The sequence below is a fragment of the Narcine bancroftii genome, chromosome 2, assembly GCF_036971445.1.
Source record: "Narcine bancroftii isolate sNarBan1 chromosome 2, sNarBan1.hap1, whole genome shotgun sequence".
NCBI lineage: Eukaryota > Metazoa > Chordata > Chondrichthyes > Torpediniformes > Narcinidae > Narcine > Narcine bancroftii.
Genome location: NC_091470.1, coordinates 314122207 through 314138386, shown reverse-complemented (window position 1 = coordinate 314138386; position 16180 = coordinate 314122207). Strand labels below are relative to the sequence as shown.

At 43.3% G+C, this 16180-nt stretch overlaps 1 protein-coding gene across 2 annotated transcripts in view; it reads left to right on the top strand.

The window, feature by feature from the left end:
- Positions 1 to 16180, top strand: part of LOC138755539 (N-acetyltransferase ESCO1-like) — a 100127-nt gene that overhangs the window by 28787 nt on the left and 55160 nt on the right. The window contains exon 2 of one of the 2 annotated variants that reach the window (XM_069921711.1): positions 15981 to 16042. The exons of the other annotated variant lie outside the window; for it this stretch is intronic. Within the exon in view, the coding sequence (XP_069777812.1) occupies positions 16017 to 16042 (26 nt within the window). The 5' untranslated portion in view covers positions 15981 to 16016. The remainder of the gene's footprint in view (positions 1 to 15980; positions 16043 to 16180) is intronic. 2 annotated transcript variants of the gene reach the window in all.

Here is a 16180-nt window from a genome sequence, read left to right as displayed (position 1 = left end):
GAATGGAATGGCGGCAGCCAGGATGAAGAGTTGGCCAATGCCACTTGCTGCTGGGGCAATTCTCCCAGAGGTCTCCCTATCACTGCCTAGTGAGTGTCTTTATTTTTATTAGTATTAAGTATATTAGTAAGGCTTTATCAGTAAACTTGGGGGAGAGGTTAATTATGATGATGGCAGGTTAGTTTAATGGCTCACGCAACACTGTTACAGTGTCAGTGATTGGTAAATTTTCTAAGTTATGGAATTCCTTGATTAAAGTGAACTTTACATAATTAAAATCTACAATACTGATTTTTTTCAAATTACATTTTGCACTGTCCTTTGACTTTTAAATGGTGTATTCTTAATTCAGTTGTATTAGGTGTACAGGTAATCCCTGTTTTGTGACCGTAATAGGGAGCAAAGAATCGGTCGTATCTCGGAATGGAATTGTACCCATGTGCGTGGAGTACTGAAGTCTTAGTGTAAACTTTTGAATCGATTTTATTTTTCATCGTACATTTGACGATAATATCTCTTGCGCATGCGCCAGAACTCTAATACGTGAACCTACTGCACATGCACCTACTGAAGACTCGTGCATTCACACAGGAATCAAGATAGCTGTGCCCAGCCCCGGGACCCTGAAACGTCGACTAACAAGGTAAGTACACGCATTTTGGCTCATATATGCCCTGTTATAGTTTGTGAGATACAACATAAACCACGTAAAGTTTATATACATAAACTTTTCAAAAATTTGGTTGTATGTGCGGATGATCATAAGTTGCATAGTTCATAAGTTGGGGACTATCTGTAGTGGAAGAGTGAGTGTCAGTCAACCAGAAAGTTTGTATTTCCTGCATCATCGATCCCCGTAGGTGCAAGATAATTTGGAAATATGAATAGAATTCAAATTAACCAAATAACGCACCAATTCCATTGTCAAGGACAGACTTGCAACCAAAAGTTTTGCATTAATGAAGAACTGATGCCATCTGTCCTGGAGAAACTAATCAAAAACCTCAGATGTTAGTATAATGAAAAATTAAAGGACACAGCAGGTTGAACAACTCAGGCAGGACATACTTGGTAGCTTTAAGCAAATCAACACTACTCTCCCAGAGAAGCTAAAGCTATGGTGTTTCCAGTTCAGCCTGCTACCATGACTCATGGCTATTAACAATATACCAAGTCTCTCTTATCAAAAGTTGAGAAAATAGAGGGATTGTTTAGTTCGCAAACCATCTCGATGGCTCAGTAGAGTATGTCTTTATGAGATGGAATCCTGTCGTTGCCATTGTCTAGACTTGTGGAAGAATACAAACATGCCAAAGTGAGGTTAGAGATGACGCTCACAAAATCTCGGGACCTGTGTGTAAGATGTGCTGCCCCAGCCTTATCAACAGGCAGAAAATGGACACCAGCTGCAGCACTACAGAATGCAACATCCACCCTCCAATTGGGACATAGTGGGGTTAAGTAAAACAAGGTAGAGGGAGCTTTGACTTTGAAAAAAAAGAAACCCATCTGGCAGTAAACAATTCCATCTAAATGTCAGCAACTGATGAAAGAGGAAGTACACTGACAAGAAGCAGCAGCCAGGTTTGTCAAAACTATATCTCAGCCAAAACAAGGGCACTGGTCAAAATGGGAGGGCATTGAGAGAGGAGACTAATCACGAAGGACCTATGGAATAAGGAGTCAAATAAAACAAGCTTCATCATTAGAGCCACATATGATGTCCTGCCCTCTCCTTCAAACCTAAATGTGTGGTTGAGAGAGGATCCATCATGTCCCCTCTGCTACCCTCAAGCACATTTTGGTTGGGTGCAATGTCATTCTAATCCAAGGTCGACATACCCGGTAACAATCAAGTGCTGAAATGCCTAGCAGTCGAACTAAAATAAAAGAGAAGAGCATCAAATGCCCTGCTGCCAAACACCCAGATCACCCTCCCATGCTCAGCACCTTTCATCTGGGAGGAAATAAGCCACAGGACCCCACTCCTCACTCCCAGACATAGGCCCAGTGAACATAGCCAGAGACTGGAAACTGCTTGTAGACCTATGCCAGACTCTTCACCAGAAATTTCCAGCACCAATCTGAGACCATTATTAAGCTGACATTCTCTTGGGAGGGTGCCATGGATGAGGCGCAAGAAAATCTCTAATCTTCCTGCAGAAGAGCATGGCTGTACTGTTGGTAACTCCAGTTCCATTATTATTAGTATTGAGACTTCATATTTCTTTTTGACATTATAACCATATAACCGTTTACAGCACGGAAACAGGCCACGTCGGCCCTTCAAGTCTGTACCGGTTCACTTGAACAACTCCACTAGCTCCTCCACAATTGCACCAATTTATTTTTAATATCATATTTATGGAAATGTAATTATAGCGATTTCACATCTGCAATACACAAGGATGGTGCAGCAAAACAATGAATGTAATGAGACATGTTCATGCCAATAAATTCTGATTCTGTACATCCACCCAGTGATGGTTCACCCCCCACACATACACCCCCTAGCACCGGTTCCCCCTCCCAACGTACACCCCCCAGTTCCGGTTCCCCCCACCAATGTACTCCCCCCACCAATGTACTCCCCCCACCAATGTACTCCCCTCACCAATGTACTCCCCCCACCAATGTACACCCCCCAGCTCCAGGTCCCCCCCCACCCTCAGCTCTGGTTCCCCTCTTGTACACCCCCCAGCATCAGTTCCCTCCCCCCCAACGTACACCCCCCCCAGCTCTGGTTACCCCCACCAACGTACACCCTCCCAGCACTGAACCCCCCTACACCCTCCCAGCACTGCCCCCCCCCGTACACCCTCCCAGCACTGCCCCCCCGTACACCCTCCCAGCACTGCCCCCCCCGTACACCCTCCCAGCACTGCCCCCCCCGTACACCCTCCCAGCACTGCCCCCCGTACACTCTCCCAGCACTGCCCTCCCCCCCACCATACACCCCCAGCTCCAGTTCCTTTTTCTTTTCTTTGATATACTTTGAGGGAGGGTGGGTGGGGAAGGGGAAAGGGAGTGATGGGTGGTTTATATATATATATATATATATATATTTATATATATATATATATATATTTTTATATATATATATATATATAAATATATAAATTACACCACGTGTAATTTTTTGTGTCTTATAACTTTGTTGAATATGTAATCATGGATGTGGTTTCAAAATTCTTAAATAAAATATTCAGAAGATTGAGGCTGGAAAGTGAGGTTGCACCCAGTTGAAGTTGGTTGTAGAGGATTTGTTGTCAACTCCGTGATCAAGCTTCTGAGGGAAGTAGGAATCATAAGGGAGGCCCTCAGAAAGGCAATTAAATACCTCTCTGATTCAGCCGGAATGAGCAGTCACTGGCTCTGGTAGAAAAGAAAGGATCCTCTATGGGCTCCAAAATGACCATTGAGAAACTGATACAGGACACCCAGGTCTGATCAGCCTGTGGTGGCCTGCCTTGGCAGAGGGTATTAATGAAGATGTTAATAAAGATGTGCCTCACACCAGATACTATCTCCTATCATCCTCTCTCAGCTTAATTGAGGCAATCAACTCTGATACCTCTCTCTATAAGAGAGAATCAATCTAAAAAATAGAGAAATGTCAGGGATTGTAACACCTATTCCTATAAATCAACCAATAAACCCCGTACATTTTTGGAAGGTGGGAGGAAACCAGACCACCTGCAGGAAACCCACACATATGGGAGAATGAACAAACTCTTTACAGACAGCGCTGGATCTGAACCTGGGTTGCTGGAGCTGTAATACCATTGTGCTAATAACTGTTACGCTAACAGTGAGATTTATTTTTTTGGGGATCTTTGGAACGCTTTGTTAAAATCTTTTGAAAGAGTATTTAAGATCCAGGTGGAGCATTTGTGTAACTAGAACTCAAGGCATACACTCAAGGCCTGCATAATGACGATGCAGAAGTAGATAGTGTGATTTTCTTTTGGAAAGTTATTTTTATGAAATGCTAATGAGATGTGATAAACGTTTATTTTAATTATGCCTGTTAATGACAATCATATAACAACTTTCATTCAAAAGTATTGCATAACGTTTGGCATGCAAACTTGTGGCCACTGGAATCACAGTGGACATGATGAAATAACAACACAAAGCGATTCTTCAATGAATCTAACAGATTTACTATTAAAAGTCTGAATCACATGCCCGACGCATGTTGATGTTATCACGCATAGCTGGTTTGATGGCTTCTTGGAGTTGTAGTGCCGCCATAGCACCTCTACATGCTCCCCTGCCTCCCCCCACTCCCCCCCCCCCCAAGAACTAGCAGAAAGTTTTATCTGTCCTTTAGGTGGTTGACCTCTGCCACCTCTAGAATGACATGTCCACATAATCTTGTCAATAGTGAAAGACTGTGGCTTTCCTCCAATGTCCATAATACAGATCGACCTAGTTTGTCTGTGTATTTTATAAGGCCTTTCGTAAGGCATCTGGAAAGTTTGACCAACTGTCCCCTATGCACTTTTTGAGGTGATCGGGCATGAAGGAAGGGTGTTCTCCATGTGAAGATGGTGGCATAGGGGTCAATTTTCCTATGGTCTCCTTTAGCCTGGTCAACAGTTCCTTAGGATCATAGTTGGAGTTGGAATGGTAGGGGATAAACTAGCCTGGGACTACCAATAGTGCGCCATACATGAGCTCAGCAGATGAAGCTTGGAGGTCCTCCCTTAGAGTTGTTCTAATGCCCAGTAATACCCAGGGCAGCTTATCAGCCCACTTCAGGCCATCTAACCGTGCCAATAAGGCCAGCTTGAGATGTCAGTGAAATCTTTCTACCATTCCATTAGCCTGGGGATGATAGCATTTATATGATGAATTGTTGTACCAAGCAAGTGAGACAAGGCCGTCTACATCGAGGAAGTAAATTGTGGTCCTCTATCCGAAGTAACATGTGCCGGTAAACCAAAACGAGACACCCAGGAACTGAGGAACACCTGAGCACAAGTGTCCGTAGTAGCATCTACCATAGGCATGGCCTTGAGCCATCGAGTAAACCTGTCCATTACTGTAAAAAGATAATGGTATCCTCTTGAAACAGGAAGTGGACCAACAATGTCCATGTGGACATGCGCAAAATGATGAGTAATTGCTGGGAAGACCGTGCCACATGAACCTGTCAGAAATCATATGAATGGTCGATCTAATTGATGGATGTGAGAGACCATGCACAGTTGAATACTCGATTCATTTCCATGATGATGGAACTACTGGGTGTGGGTGTTCGGTTGATATATCACAGAGGAGTAGTTTGCCTTGAAGTCAAAACTGGACATCCTTCAATTGCAGGTTCATGATTTTAATCTGATAAGCATTTGTCTCATGGTCACGTTCTTGGGCCGCAGCCAAAGCTGTGTAGTCAATACCTTGATCTACAGATGAAACCTCGAGTGGAGCAGAACAGGACAGTGCATCAGCTACTACATTGTCTTTTCTGGAAATATGTAGTATTTTTGTGGAAAATTCTGAAATGAATGATAATTGCCGTTGTTGTTGTACTGACCGGCCAGGGTCTGCAACCTTGGAAAGCGCAAATGTTTAGGGCTTATGGTTGGTGTACATAGTAAATTCTTTGCCCTCCAAAATATAACAGAAGTGTCGAATAGACAAGTAAATGGCCAAAAGTTCTTTAACAAAAACACTGTATTTCTTTTCTGCTTTACTAAGATGGTGGCTGAAGAATGCTAATAGCATATTGATGAAGTGCACCTCCTACAGCCATATTGAAAATGTCTGTGGAAAGGGTGGTGGCTCCATTTAAATTTGGGTAGCTGAGCATAGTGGAATGAGTCAGCAAATCTTTTGTCTTCAAGAAGGCATTGTTTACCTCTTCAGTCCAATGGATAGTTTTTGCGTTACCTGACAGTAAATCAAAAAGAGACCTCATGATATGAGCTGCTCCTGGAAGAAACCGATGATTAAAAATTCACCATTCCTAAGAACTTTTGTAGGCTTTTAACCGTAGCAGGTTTTGAATATTTGGTAATCGCCTTAATTTTGGATGGTAGTGAGGTCATGCCCTCTGGAGTAATTCTATGCCCAAAAAAAATCAATAATTTCTTGTCCAATTTATCTGGATTGTCAGTCCCAATTCTTGAAAACGGATAAAAAGAGTGCGAAGATGTCCAAATGTTCCTCCTTGATCCCGCTGGCCACTAAAATGTCGTCAAGGTAAATGAAAACATTGGTCATGCCATGTGCTAAAGCATTCATCACCCATTGAAATGATTGAGCAGCATTCTTTAATCCAAATGGCATTTTTAAAAATTCGAACAACTCAAATGGGGTAATTATTGCTGTCTTTGGAATGTCTCCAGCTCCACCGATACTTGGTCATAGCCATGCACCGTCTATTTTGGAGAAGATTTTTGCTCCATGCAAATTAGCCGAGAAATCTTGAATATGAGATATCAGATAATGATCCGGTGGTGGCATGTAATCTACACATGGTCGCCAACCTCCATTGTGTTTTGGGTCCATGTGTAATGGGGATGACCAGGGGCTGTCAGACCTACGAATTATGGCTAGTTCCTCCATCTTGGCAAACTCGTCCTTAAATAAACGCAGTTTCTCTGGTGGCAAGCGACACGCTTTCACATGGATAGGTGGGCCCTTAGTACAAATGTGATGAGTAAAACTGCTTGACAGTGGAGGAGGAAAATTGTAGAGTAGTAATTTCAGGGAAATCTTCCAACTGCTTGGAGAATTCATCCACTTATTAATGTTTGGAGGTGCAGATCAGGGGTATAGGCGTCTGCCAGAGGAATGGTCTGAAAAGTAGCTCTGTTTATTAGCCGGTGCCGTTTTAAGGAATGAATGAGCCCGAAGAAATTTTGCATCAAGCAAAGGTTGGGATACTGCTGCTATAATTAATGACCATGTGTAAAGATGATTCTCGAACTTGACATTCATCCTCTTGATGCCAAAGGTCAGAATGTTGGAACTGTTAACTGCTCGTAGTTGCAGGTCCAGGGTAAGGTGGATGTGTCAAAACCGGTGGGTGTAAATTCACTAACTTCTGAACCTGCGTCCACCAGAAATTTTTGCTGGGACAGTTGATCCCATACATACTTGCAGGTTTTTCGCCAACCGCCACAGCCCTTACTGGCGATCGGCCTGAGTGTTCCCTGCAAATGAGCAGGGTAGAAGGAACGCGGACACTTACTCCCCAATACCTGTCATAATAACACCAAGACGAGATGTCCACAGGCTGCTTGCCCGTTTTGGGGTGTTGTTTGTTTTAGGTAGTGCTGTGTTAAGAGTACTAGAGTATAACACGGGGTCAACACTGGAGGGCTTGGTTGCATAGACTTGTTTTTCCTTGCTGTCCTTTTTAGCCAAACATAAAACGTCTGCCTCTACAGCTCTTGGGTCTTCGAATGAAGACTTGGATAATGAGAGCCAAATATCATCTGGCTTTCATTCTAAAAAGAGCTGCTTGAATAACAGATTGGAACTTTCACCAGATACCAGGAACAGCATTTTGTCCATTAGTTCTGAAGGAGTGCAGTCTCCCAATTCATAGAGGTGTAGTAGTTTGCTCTTTCCCTATAGGACATACCATAACCCCACAATAAAAGTGCTTTTTTTTTAATATTTATGATTTTCCAGTTTTGAACTCCAACACTTATCAACATTATCAACATCTCAATGTTAACATAGTCAGCATTGACAACAATTTACAGTAATCCATAAAATACAGTTTCTTTAGAATTCAAGCACCTTATATCTCCCTTCCATCCCCCATTCTCCCCCCCCCCCCCCATTTAACACTGAATGTATAAGCAACCATACATACTCAGAACACTAAAAACGTACACAACAAAGGGAAGAAACATTTGGGAGGATTTGGTGTCATGGCACGACGGCCAGAGCACAGGCTATTTCACTTTCTTGACTTTGCTTGGTCGGGACAAGTGGACCCCCCCCCCCCCCCACGCCCCCCTCCCAAGCGGTGGAGGGGAGGCAGAATAGCAGGGTACAATGGACTGTCTATAGTCAGGCTCCCACAAAATTCAAATAAGGCTGCCAAATTTTTTTGAAGGTGTCAAATTTTTCCTTAAATTATAAGTGATTTTCTCCAGGGGAACACAGCTTTGTATTTCCATGTTCCAGCGCCTGCTGCTCAGGTAGGAGTCGGATTTCCAAGTAACCACTATGTACTTTCTGGCCACTGCCAATGCGATCATCACAAATTGAATTTGGAATTTGGACAGCTTCATTGTAAGTCTTATGTCCATAAAGTTTCCCAACAGGAACAACTCAGGGTACTATGGGAATTCTTTACCTATTATTTTCCCTAGGGCTTAGCCCAGTTCCACCTAAAAAAGTTTCATTTGGCACATGTCCAGGTTGATCTTGTCAGTAGGAGTGCCGGAGAGATTTGTCCCTTGGGCACATGGTACAGCACCCTTATCAAATTTGTGAAAGTTGGCCCTAACCCAAACTTTTCCAGCTCTTTGAATAGAAAATCTCACTCCAAATGCCTTTTCTGCATCCAGGGCCACAGCCAGACCCCTCTCATTCCTGGTTTGTGCCAGATGCATTATACTCAACACTCTGCCAGTATTGTCCGTTGCCTCTCTCTTTTGCACAAACTCTGCCTTGACTTCTCAGTTTTGGCAAATAATTAGACAATCTGTTCGCCAGAGTTTTGGCAAGTATCTTATACTCTGAATTTAACAGTGAAATAGGTCTATTGCAGGGGTGTCAAACTCAAATTCACGGAGGGCCAAAATTAAAAACTTGGACTAAGTCGAGGGCCGAACTAAATATTTATTGAAAATTTTCAACAACATCTGCATGTTTTCTCTTCTTTCAACATATGTAATGTTAAACTTTAGGATATAACTTTAGGAGGTTAATGTTACAGGTCAGGAGTAGGTAGCTCAAGTTCACCCTTTGCTTGACCTGAGGGAAACATATTTGGTCCCTGTGGAGATGTTGTCAGCATTCACAGGCTGTGTCCATTTTGGCCTGCATCAGGACTCAGCATTTCCTGCTCACTCCTTAGGCTCTAGGCCTCTATTCACCCTCGACCCACCATCCCTCTACCTGACCAGTCCTTTACCCAACCTCTACTCACCCCTCACTCCACTCGCTCTGCCTCTACCCACCCCATCCTATACACGCCCCTCTACTGCCTCTCCCCTCAACCTGTTCCTCCCTCTACCCGTCTCTCACCCTCAAATCACCCCTCCCCTACTCGCCCTGCCCCTCCCCTTTTACCTCTTCCCTATCCACCCCTCCTTCTACTCATCCCTCCCTCTAACTCACCCTCGCACCACCATAACTTCCCCTGCCCATTACTCCTCACCTACACCCTCTGCCCACCCCTGCTTACCCACCCACTCAGGCCCAGCGCGCTGCCGATCAGCCTTTGAGGACAGCCACCATCTCTCTCTTCACGTGCAGGGCCGAACCAGCCGTCCCTGGGGTCCGCGCGGGTGCAAGCGCTGAAGGCCGTGGCGACCGGGAGAAGTGCGCTCGCGCTGTGGAAGGGCCGTCCGGTGCCAGTCGCGCTGGCCGGGGGCCGTGCGCAGCCTGCCATGTCCGTCGCGACGACAGGCAATCACAGGCGCTCGCCCATCCGCCGCACCGCACGACAGGTGGGAGAAGTGACTGGTTGTGCGGCGAGCCTTCCAACTGGCTTGCCGGCTGATGAACATCGACAGACTTCTCGTGTTACAATGGGGAAGGATGTGCAATGAAGGGGGAGGATGGTGGGGGTGACATTACCAAAAAACAGCATCGGCTCTCGCTGCAGGGCGGGCCACCTCTAATACATTTTTGAAATGATCTTGCGGGCCAAATATAATTATATCGCGAGCCAAATTTGGCCCGCGGGCCAGAGTTTGACATGTGTGGTCTATAGGATGACGACAATAATGAATCTTTGTCTTTTTTGAGTATTGCTGTAATGATTGTTGTCGAGAAATATTCTGGGAGGATATGAGTCTCCATTGCCTGGTCCACCACCTCCATACAGACGGGTATCAGTAAATCCTTGAATTCCTTATAGAACTCAGGTGGAAACCCATCCTTCCCTGGAGACTTGTTAGTCTGCAACAAGTTCAATGCTTTCTCTATCTCGTCCTGTGTGAAAGGAAGATCTAGGCTATCCCGTTTGTCGGATCCAAATTTGGAAGCACTAATTTGGACAGGAACCTGTTAATTTTATAAGGCCCCCTTGTTAGTTCTGATTTGTACAAACCCTCGTAAAATTCCCTGACGGTCTCGTTAATCTCCCTTGGTTTGTATGCCAACCTGCCCTTCCCAGTTTGAGTTTCATTGATTGTCCTTGAGGCCTGTTGTGTCCTCAACTGCCAAGGGAGGATTTTATGGGCTCTCTCCTCCAATTCATATTATTTTGTTTTGACCTCATTATGGCCTTTTCCATGTTATAGGTTTGAAGTGTATTACATCATTTTCTTTTTGCTAGAGTCCTGTAGAGGTCCTCTGAGGCTGATTTCTGGTACTCCTTTTCTAAGTGGGTAATTTCTTGCTCCAATTCATCCACCTCCCTCGTATATTCTTTCTTCACTGTCTTGGTGTATCCAATTATCTGGCCTCTCAAATATGCTTTGAGGGTATCCCATAGGAGAAATTTATCTGGAGTAGGGAACAGTTGGCCTCGCAAAATATATCTATCTGTGTTCTTATAAAACTACAAAACTCCGGCTTAACAGCAACCCATTAAGACTCTATCTGTATGCTGTATCCTGCTTATCTGGTATTTCTGTTGTTAGTGTCAGGGGTAAATGGTCTGAGAGAAGTTTTGCTGTGTACTCAGCTTTCATGATCCTCTACATGGGCTGAAGCCATGAAAAAGTCAATTCTAGGATAGGAGTCATGTTGCTTTGAGTGGAAGGAATAGTCCCTCTCCCTCAGATGCTTCCGTCGCCACACATCTATCAAATTCAGCTCTTTTATATAATCAATGGTAGCCCTTGCCACCTTTGTTTTAGTTATTTTATTTGTTGGCTTATCTAAGACAGGGCCCTGACAAAAATTAAAATCTCCCCCAATCAAGATGTTCTCCTTTCCTTCTGCCAATCTTAGGAAAGTGCTCTGTATAAACTTTTCGTCATCAAAATTGGGGGCGTATACATTTACTAAGGTCCAGGATTCCGAATATATCAGATTGTGCACCATTACCAACCTTCCCATATAACCATATAACCACTTACAGCACAGAACAGGCCAGTTCGGCCCTACTAGTCCATGCCGTAACAAATCCCCACCCTCCTAGTCCCTCTGACCAGCACCCGGTCCATACCCCTCCAGTCCTCTCCTATCCATGTAACTATCCAGTCTTTCCTTAAATGTAACCAATGATCCCGCCTCGACCACATCTGTCGGAAGCTCATTCCACATCCCCACCACCCTCTGCGTAAAGAAATTTCCCCTCATGTTCCCCTTATAATTTCCCCCCTTCAATCTTAAACCATGCCCTCTAGTTTGAATCTCCCCCACTCTTAATTGAAAAAGCCTATCCTCGTTTACTCTGTCTGTCCCTTTTAAAATCTTAAACACCTCTATCAAGTCCCCTCTCAATCTTCTACGCTCCAGAGAAAAAAGCCCCAGTCTGCACAACCTTTCCCTATAACTCAAACCTTGAAGTCCTGTCAACATTCTCGTGAACCTTCTCTGCACCCTCTCTTTGTCTGTAGTCACATTCTACACTCTCAGCGGAACACTTCCCAATCAATATTGCCAACCCCCCTTGCATGCGAACTGAACGAGGAGGATATTGCCTGGCCCACCCAGCCCCTTTTTAAGTTTTGGTGTTCCCGCTCCTTTAAATGTGTTTCCTGAAGGAAGGCCAGATCCACCCCCATTTTTTTTAACATGTGCCAAGACTCTTCTTTATTTCCCCGTTAAAACTAACATTTTATGTTGTTGATAATTGTCCTGGAGAACCTCCAATCCGTGCTCTCTCCATGTCCCCGCTGCCCTTGTCCGTTGTCGCCTGAACTTATTCCTCCAGCTGTGATTTCCAGCCCGCTGGGCCCGCAACAAACCCTGAAGAGGTAAAACAGAGACCAGGACCATATGCCATCTACCCCTCACCACTCTCTACCCTTCTTCCTCCTTCACCCCCCCCCCCGACCATTTCCTTTCCAAATATTCTTCCCATAACTTGTTTACAATATGTTCAACAGTATATTAATATAAATAACAAAAGATACTGTCATTAACCATTAGGTATTAACCCCATATATATTATTTCTGGAAGACCAGCAGCCACTTCACAAATTCCCTGGCCTCTCTGACCTCCGACCAAATATTTTCTTTTACCTCCCAGCATTATAACTTTTAGAATTGCCAGGTACCTTAGGACACATTCATACTCTTTTTCTTTTGGCATCTTCTTTATTGGATCAAATTCTTTCCTCTGCTTGAGGAGGGCCGCACTTGTATCTGGATAAAATAATATCTTTTTCCCCTCTAGTTCCGTTGCCCACCCCCCCTTCGCCCTGACCGCCACTGCCCTTAAAATCTCATGATCCTGGTGACACAAAAGTTTCACCAGGATCAAGCGTGGTCTCTGTCCGGAGCCCGGGCGTGGGAAGGGAGTCCTCTCTATCTCTTCCATATCCCCCAATTGTTCCTTTCCCAGGACTTCTGGAAGCCAATGCTGGAAAAAACTCACGGGTTTTCCCCTCTGGCAGACCCACAATTTTAATACTATTCCTCCGGCTATGGTTTTCCATAGTATCTGTCCTCTCATAATATTGCAACTCTTTTACATCTCCTCTCATCCTATGTCACTAAAGTAAAAAAAACAGAGCTCAGTTAATGTTGCTTCATGAAATGATCTCCATTTCAGGCAAAATCCTGGTAAATTTCCTCTGTAAAAGCTTCTACAACCCTTCTGTGACGTGACAACCAGAACTACATGGAATGCTTCAATTGTGGTCTAATCTTTCTAACCACTCTATCAACTTTTTGGACTACCTTGAGGAATCTATAGATTTGAACCCCTTTAGTCCTTTATGCCATTAAGAATCTGACCATTGACCATGTACTGTGACACTTCTCTGTCCATCTCTGCATCCTGACTATATCCCATTCTAACTTCAACAACCTTCTAAACTATCTGCAGCACCTCCAACATTCATGCCATCTGCAAACTTGCTGACCAACCCTTCCACTTCTTCATCCAAGTAGTTTATAAAAATCATGTAAAGCAGGGGCTACCAGAACAGATCCCTATGGAACACCACTCTTCACTGACCTCCAGGCAGAATACCTTCCATCTATTACCACCCTCTGTCTTCTATATGAATCCACACAGCCAGTCCCATGCGTCGTACCTTTCTGAACTAGCCTACCATGGGAGACCTTGTCAAACACTTTGCTAAAATAAATATGCACTCCATTTACCACCCTCTTGTCTTCCATTTCTTTTGTTACTTCCTAAAATAGTTCTTCAGCTTGTTGGATTGAGAGGTGGTATGGAGCAATAACACATGGATAAAATGGTCGAGTCACAGCTTACATGCCATCATGTAGCAGAGAAAGTAAATGGAGATGGATTTCAAAGAACAGCTGAATTTGAGAAGAATTTTCTATGATTCTTTTTGGTTGACTCATCAAAAACTTTCTATCAATGTCAATTAAGATTCTGTGCATTGATTAATGCTGTTCCCTACATTCCCTTGGAACGCAGAAAAGATTTGTCAACAATGTGTATTTGTGAAAGAACCCATGCTTCAGTTAGTGGCATACTTTAACCACTGGGAGAAAGCAGCTGAATATGGAAGAGTTGGTCATCTAGCCCTTCAAGCCTGCTGCATCATTCTTTTAAGATTGTGCCCACTTTCCAAACTACCCCCATATCCCTCAATGCCAGAAATGTATTTGAATGCAAGGACTGAGCTTTACAACTGTACAGGATGTATTACTGCCTGAATGAAGAAATTTATTTTCATGTCTCATAATCTACCTCTGCTCAAACAGTGCCCCTGAAGTTGGAACCCTCTTCCATTGGAAGTATCCTTCCTGCATTTTGCCTGTTCCAATCCTTTTAAAATCTTTTTTCAACTCTGAAACATACATTCTCACTCTGCTTTATTTCTTATTGTACAGCAAACCCAACATCCCCCTGGAACCAATCTAGTAAACCTTTGTTGAACTCCCTCAGAGGATTTTAGAGTTTTGAAAGATGTGAATTGCATAAATCTGACTATGCAAATTTTAAATTTAAATTTTTAGAAGACTGTTTCAAGCTAGTATTAATAATTTTTTTGTTGAATACATTAAAAACTGAATATAGTATATGTTCCATTTGTTTAATTTGAGGTCATGTTAGGTTGAACATGGAAGATATTCACCAAAATTATAGAATTATAAGTGTAAACAGAGTGATACAATATGAGTAGCAAATATAAAATGGATTCTTGTTCACTAACTTAATTGGTTCACATTCCTTTGGAGTCTTTTTACATTCTCTTCTGTACTCTCAGTGCATAATTATTTATCTAGGATAGTGAGCTCAACAGTGGCTATTGACTTTGGTGCCATTAAGAATCCTTTGACATTGGGAGAAGTGTGCAGCCAATCAAAGATAGGGGATGAACCGCTTCTATGAAGTCTAATGGGTAGTGATAGTGTGGAAACTATAGGATCTGTCAACAAGTGAAGTAGATGCTGCCCGTTACCAGCAAAGGTCTGCACTCAGCATGCCAGCCAGGATGCACTCTGACCCAAATTCCTCATCAGGTAATGATTTGTTTAAGTGTAATTCTATAATTATCCTTTTCTGTTTTGATTCTAATGGAGCATTTGTTATTGAGAATTTTTCCAGTACACTAATCAAGCTACCAATGCATTTGAATGTTGGAACATCATTATGGCTCAGGAATAGATTTATTGGATCAGAAAATAAGTCTTATGAGGGAAGGTTAATAGAGCTGGGACTTTTTGCTTTGGAGCGTAGAAAGATAAGAGAAGACAATAAAGGTCTACAAGATTATGAGAGACATAGACAGAGTGGACACCCAGCACTGTTTCCCAGGGCAGGAATAGCACAATGTGAAGGGAGGGGAGACATCAGTGTTTTTTCACGCAGAGTTGTGGAATGCCTTGCCTGGGATGGTGATGGAGGCTGAAACATTAGAGGCATTTAAGAGACTCTTAGACAGGCATATGGATGGAAGAAAAATAGAGGATTACGGGATAGGGAGGGTTTCGAATAAAACTGATGCAAGTTACTGATGCAAGTTACTGATGCAAGTTACTGATGCAAGTTACTGATGCAAGTTGCATAAAATAAAAGGCAGGGAAATATTTTGGTAGAAAAGTCGTTTCAATTACACAATTTGAATGACAATGATGTACTTTCTTCAGGGGGGAATGGTATTAACAAAGATATGAAAATTTATTGTGTATTGATGCATGAAATCACGCAATTCCCTTTGATGTTACTGCTGGCGTCTAAAATATCCAACAGCAATACCAAATTTGGTGTACTTTTCATGTTTATTTTTAATTAGTACCTTATTGTGATTTGATAAAAGTTCCCTAAATTGCAACAAATCATTTCTTCCACAAAACAACCCTTAAATACTACCCTACTTCTGTGTCCTCAGTTTTTTTTCTCTTCTTACCTGACACCTTTATCCACCTATGACTTACCTGTTAACCTGTGCTCTCCTTGTATTGGGAAGGATTGTGGCTGTCACGTGACAGCACTGCCCTCTACCTGCTGCCAATCAAGGTTGGGTTGCGCTCCATCCATTAGTGCACACCTTGACGTTGGTCCCATGTAAATTCTCTGGATTGGATTCTCCAGCCTGCCTGTACTGGTCTTGGGGCATTGGCTGTTGTAATTGGATTAAGCCTTCTGGCTTAATTTTCCCTGCTAATGACCTGTGGTGGACCCTCCAACACTATAAAGGTGCCATATGTTCTTTGTTCTCCCTCTTTGCTAGGCTGGGACTACCCTGCTTCACTCCAGGCCTAGAAATATGGGAAGGCACTGGAGCAATTGTTGGTAAGATGTGCACTGTTAAAAGGGTTGGGAGCATTTAATTAGTGTCCCTTGTAGTATAGAGCCGGGCCTGCACTGAGTCAAGGGGTGGTGAGGCATCGTAGATTTTTCCTTGATAACTGTATGTACCCATTCATTGTG